Genomic DNA, 6,119 nt, shown 5'->3' with positions numbered 1-6,119 from the left:
ATTACATACATAACATGGTTTAGGCATTGCACATTATTAAAGTACCAACCGAGACTAACAAGAGCTAACATGACATCAATAAACAACTTTGAACTCTATCTAAAGTTTTAAAATAGAAACAATACAAGGTACACTGTTCACCAGTCTATAAGAAAGAGATCACGAACAAGTTTGATAACAATCTATAGAAATAGAGATCACAGTCTTAACTAAGACAAGTTACATTGTATGCTAACACTTGTTAACATTTACTAATATACCCGTACAGAGGTGAGTGTCATCAATCATCAGAGGTTTTACAACCACAGGGTTGGTTATAACAACATAACATAAATGAAAATTAAAATAAATTAAACACTTATAAGTATACCTATTACAGTATTGGTACAACATAATAATACTCTTTCCTATCAGTCATTTTTAATAAGTACACTTTTATATCTAAGTACACTGATATAGTTTTACATAACTAGTGACTTTATACTACTAATAGGAACTTCAATAAGTCTCTTAAAGTTATACAGTAACAGTATCAATCACATATAAATTGCAGTACCATTTGGATACCTAAAACTAAATTTAACACCTATTAATAAAAATAACATACTCATAGTCTTGCTCTGACCCGTAGCAAGATAAGAATACAGAAAAAACCATAACTACATTACAAGTAATACTAGTTGGCAACAGGCAATACTATTAATTTGGAGACAGGTCTCACAAGTTTAGAATGTTTACATTTTAAAGTAACGACTCTAGTGACATTGTCTGGACCAGGGTGCTTTTCTTGTACTAACCCGTATAACCACTTCGAGGGCGGGAGATCATCCTCCTTAACTAACACTACGTCACCTACCTGTGGCTCCGGGGTGACCTTAGTCCATTTGTACCTCTGATAGAGCGTTGTTAGATACTCCTGAGACCATTTTCGCCAGAACTGCTGCATGAGCTTCTGGGTGAGCTGCCATCTATGCAACGGGCTGATCTGAGAATCTTCATAGTTACGATCTGGAGCGGTTACCAGAGCTTCGCCAACTAGAAAGTGTCCCGGGGTGAGTGGACTAGTGTCCACTTCATTAGACGGTAGCTGGTACATGGGTCTACTGTTTAAACAAGCCTCCGCCTGGACTAAAACCGTTGATAACTCTTCAAACGTGAGAGTGGTACCATCTAGGACCCGTTTTAAATGGTATTTAGTAGAGGCGACACCCGCCTCCCAAAGTCCACCGAAATTGGGAGCCCGGGGTGGAATAAAATGCCATTCAGTACCTTCATTAGCTAAGGCCTCAGCGACCTCTTTCATGACAGAAGACTCGCCCTGCTGGAAGAGGACTCGCAGTTCCTTGGATGCACCGACAAAGTTTGAGCCGTTGTCGCTCCAAATTTCCTTACAAGGACCCCGACGCGCGACGAACCGTCTGTAAGCAGCTAGAAACCCTTCAGTGGTAAGTGAACTTACTGCCTCCAGGTGGATACAACGTGTTACCATACATACAAATAGTGCTATGTAACCTTTATAGCTCTTACATCCTCTACCTTTGGATATTCTAATATTTATAGGGCCGGCATAGTCGCACCCGGTGCGGTGAAACGGACGAGCAATAGTTACCCTTGTACTAGGCAAATCAGCCATGAAGGGTTGATTTTTGGTAGCCTTGTACTTTATGCATCTCACACATTTACTTAAAATGTGTCTAATCAAGCTCTTGGCATTGATAATTAAAAACTTGGATCGTACATAATTTAGGGTGAGTTGGGGACCTCCGTGGAGAGTCCTTGTGTGAGCGTCACTCACAATCAGTTTGGATAAATGATGGTCATGGGGCATTATTATAGGATGCTTAACATTATAAGAATGATCGCTATGCTCTATCCTACCTCGAGTTCTCATAATGCCATCCTCGTCCAAAAAGGGACACAATGATACTATAATGCTTCTCCGGGGGATTGGATTACAATTATTCAAGTTAGTTAACTCCCGAGAGAAAGCTGAGGATTGACTTGCTTTGATACCTACCTTTAAGGCATTATCGAGCTCTCTGGCTGTCAGATAGGACGGAAACGATTCTCCTTTCAGTTTTCTACAAAATCTGAGACAGTAAGCTACTACCCTTACCGTCTTGGATAAAGATGAGTATTTAGTCCAAACACTCAACTCTTCGGATTGCTGATCCGTGGATAAAACAGTACATACATGTACTTTCATGGGCTTGGCTTCAAGCTCAGTGGATACTGGATCGGATATTGGATGCTGGTAGTTAGGGTCTTGTAGCCATACTGGGCCGTGGACCCACAACTCGAATTGGATAAAATCGGCTGGTGACATTCCTCGACTGGCACAGTCCGCCGGGTTGCTGGTGGATTCTACATGCGCCCACTGATCATGGTTAATTATGGATAGAATATCAGTGACGCGGTTGGCAACAAACGTTGTCCAGCGGCCCGGCTCGCCTTGAAGCCAAGCTAGGACTATAGTCGAGTCTGTCCAAGCCCTGCAACGACTGACTAGGATGGATAGAATAGCGGATACTTCTCCCAGCAGTTTGGATAAAAGTACTGCCCCGGACAGCTCAAGCCGGGGTATGGATATCTGGCGGACTGGCGAGACCTTCGTTCGAGCTGCGACTAAATGGACTGTGACATTACCTTCATGATCCACTACCCGAAGGTATACGACTGCTGCGTAAGCGTCGTTGGAGGCGTCACAGTAGCCATGTAGTTGGATATCACTTGCATCTTGCCGAAGACCGATCCATCTTGGCATGATGAAGCTGTTGAGAACTGGCAGCTGCTCCCGAAACTCGTTCCACTCCGTCAGCAAGTTGGAAGTTACTTCCTGGTCCCAGGAATGACCTGAAACCCACAGTTTTTGCATGAATATCTTGGCTCAGATAATAACTGGAGAAATCCACCCCAGTGGATCAAAGAGACGTGATATGTCAGACAAGATGTTCCGTTTGGTGACGGGGATTGGCTGTGGAGGTAAGTTAACCTTGTAGTGAAATGAATCAGTCTGATGTTTCCATGACAAGCCTAGGATTTTAATCATGTCATCCAGCTTTATGTCTTTATCAGAGCTAGTAACCGGGTGTGGATTAATTGTGTCCATTAATTTTTGACTATTGCTTGCCCATTTTTGTAATTCAAACCCAGCTTTACTTAGCAAGCTGACCATCTCAGAATAGATTTGGATAGCTTCATCCTCAGTCTCACACCCACTCATTAAGTCATCCATATAGAAATCTGTCAGCACCCTTTCTGCAGCCAATGGATAATCTTGACCATCATCTTTAGCCACTTGCTGTAAACTTTTGACTGCAAGATAAGGAGCTGACGAGACCCCGAAAGTTACACGTAACATCCTGTAATCCTTTACAATATCATCAGAACTCTCTCGCCACACCAGGCGTTGGAAATCAGTGTCTTTGTCCACGACTTTAACCTGTCTGTACATTTTTATAATATCTGCTACAAAGCAAATTGGATAGATACGCCATTTCATAATGATATGACGCAGATCAGGTTGTAGTCGAGGACCAACCAAGAGATCATCATTCAAGGACCTACCGTTGAGGCCTTTAGACGAGCAGTCAAAGACTATGCGGAACTTGGTTGTGGATTTGTCGCTGCGAATCACGGCATGATAAGGCATGTACACACAACCAGGCTTCTCAGCTTCCTGCTGGTCTTGGATAAGTTCCATGTGATTGAGTGATAAATATTCATTGATCACTTTGGTATATTCTTGCTTTAGGAGTGGATTACTATTCATCTTTTTCTCCAATGAGAGAAATCTCCTCAAAGCCACTTTCCGTGAATCCCCGTACTGACATAACGGATCCTCATCACGGAATGGTAAACTAACAACATAGCGACCTGTACTGTCCCTAGTTGTAGTGGATGCATAATGCTCCTCACACGCTTGGTCTTCCTTAGACAACAAGGTGCGAGGCTGATCAGTTTCAATTTCCCAGAATTTACGGAGAGTGTCATTAATGGAGCTATCCAGAATATGGGCAGTTATAAAGTTATTAGCATGGTTACTTACTTGCGTTTTTCCTGACAGGATCCAGCCCAGAGCGGTGTTTTGTGCTGTCAGGTTGGACGTCGGATTCCGTACCATACCCTCTATCAGAGTCTGTCCATACACCTCAGCACCCAGCAACATGTCCACATGCCCTGGAGTGTCATATCCTGGATCTGCCATCTTTAATTTCTTCAACTCTGGCCAATCGTGAATCTCAACTTTCTGTGAAGGAATGGGATTAGTTACCTGTCTTACCACATATGCCTGAACAACACAACTAAAGGAGCCACAAGTGGATTGTATTTTGAATTGAACCTTGTGTTTAATTGGTGTTGACAATAGGATTTTCTCCCCACCCAGTCCTGAAGGATCAACACTACCATTTGCAGGTATCTTGTGTAACTGAAGTAATTGAACAGTATGCTCACTCACAAATGATATTTGAGAACCCTGGTCAAGAAATGCCCTAAGTGTATGACAATTTCCCTTATTTTCTACCTTAACTAATGCCGTAGTTAACATTACCTCACTATTGGGCATACTCGACCCTTCAGCAGCATGAGCCACAATGTTACTAGGGACTGGTTCCCTCTGCTCTGGCTTCTCCTGGATACCTTCACGCTGTTTGCCGTGGATCTTATCCCCTTCACTAACTCGGCTTGGTTGCGCTGTAGGTGGATGCTCGCTGTCCAGATGCAGCAGGGAGTGGTGGCGACGACCGCAGCGCTTACACGAAGTATCTCGCTTGCACTGTGTTGCAGAATGCTTTGCTCCGAAGCAATTGAAGCACAACGCCTTATTTTTGACAAAGTCCCGTCGTTGTTGTACTGAGTCCTGGCCAAACCGCTTACATTGGTACAACAAGTGAGCTTCTGCACAGCATGGACAGGATATTGATGACGCTGTTGTAGTAACACTGAACACCTTAGGTCGCTCCGCTTCTTTTGGTTTAGTTTCTCTCTTGTTACTTGGATCGAGGAACTCTAATGCTCTGAATCTGGATTCCAGGAATGTTGAAAATTCACTAAAGGTTGGTAGTGAGTCTGAGTTGTCACTGATCTTGTGTTCCCATAGTTTCCGGGATTCCTGGTCAAGCTTCTGTATGACCAGGTGGATAATAATGAGATCCCAGGATGAAACATCTATATTCATGTTGGTGAGAGCACTTAAACATTCATTTGTTGTGTCCAATATTTGTTTGACACCATAACAAGATGCTGTGGATAAGGTCTTCTGGCTTATTAATCGATTGAGTATGCATGATGAGATGTAGCGAGTATTGCTATACCTTTTCTTTAATAATGTCCAACATTGTTCATAATTTGCATCAGTTATGGGTGTGTGTCGTATTAATTGCTCTGCCTCACCTGACAGATAACCTTTCAAATAATGGAGCTTTTGCACAGGTGCTAAAGTTTGGTTGTTATGGATCACAGATTCAAACAAATCATGAAAGGTAGGCCACTCTGCATACTTGCCGGAGAACACTGGGATAATAATTCTTGGTAGCTTCACTGCACTGGATACATTGGCTTCATTATTGTGTGAGTGAGCTGTGGATATTGCCGGCAAGCTTGCTTGTGGTTTGATTTTGTTCAAGGCCTCTTTTAACTGACATTTATATTCGATATATTTCTCTTCGACCCTGTCATAAGTCTCAGATGTGAAATAGGTGTTGTTGGGATCTTCGGATTCTAACACGATAGCTTGATGATTGTTCTCGAAACATTTCCAGTAGCCTTCTAACAGGTCTAACCTTGTTTCTAAGTATGTACTCGTAATCCGGGCCTTGGGCGATTTTTTGAGGTTAGATACGGCTTTATCTATCTTCTCTTCTATATTTTTCTGTAATTTGGTGTAAGAGTCGACTTCCATGATGATTTTAGTCTTTTAGTGGTGAACTTTCACTTGTTTTAAAAACATCCGGTTCGAAGGACCATGTCCGACCGCCAGGCCGGCACAATTTTGATTTGGATAAAATCTGGTTCGTTGGTGGATGATTATGCAATAAAACTTGATTTTATGAAAAGACGCATTGTATTATTTCTTTTCAATACATTTATACAGTGAAACGACACTATAACTAATTATT

At 42.4% G+C, this 6,119-nt stretch overlaps 1 protein-coding gene across 1 annotated transcript; it reads right to left on the bottom strand.

Moving 5' to 3' along the window:
* Window positions 1–1,082: 1,082 nt before the first annotated feature.
* On the bottom strand, window positions 1,083–5,881 carry LOC134672718 (uncharacterized). The gene is made up of 2 exons (XM_063530665.1): window positions 4,049–5,881; window positions 1,083–2,853 (listed from the first exon to the last, which is right to left on the bottom strand). The coding sequence occupies exons 1-2, from the start codon at window positions 5,177–5,179 to the stop codon at window positions 2,830–2,832; spliced, it is 1,155 nt and encodes a 384-aa protein (XP_063386735.1). The 5' UTR covers window positions 5,180–5,881; the 3' UTR covers window positions 1,083–2,829.
* Window positions 5,882–6,119: the final 238 nt, after the last annotated feature.

The sequence above is a fragment of the Cydia fagiglandana genome, chromosome 17 (genome assembly GCF_963556715.1).
Source record: "Cydia fagiglandana chromosome 17, ilCydFagi1.1, whole genome shotgun sequence".
Classification (NCBI taxonomy): domain Eukaryota; kingdom Metazoa; phylum Arthropoda; class Insecta; order Lepidoptera; family Tortricidae; genus Cydia; species Cydia fagiglandana.
The sequence above is the reverse complement of the archived record's forward strand: the minus strand, read 5'-3'. Positions and strand labels throughout refer to the sequence as shown.

What these genes read in the sequence shown, in the direction of transcription:
- LOC134672718 (XM_063530665.1), bottom strand. Translation starts at nt 5,179, where the DNA reads ATGAATATAGATGTTTCATCCTGGGATCTCATTATTATCCACCTGGTC. An exon ending in TCCTGTCAGGAAAAACGCAA is followed by an intron (nt 2,854 to 4,048) that starts GTAAGTAACCAT and finishes TGTGGGTTTCAG; the next exon opens with GTCATTCCTGGGACCAGGAA.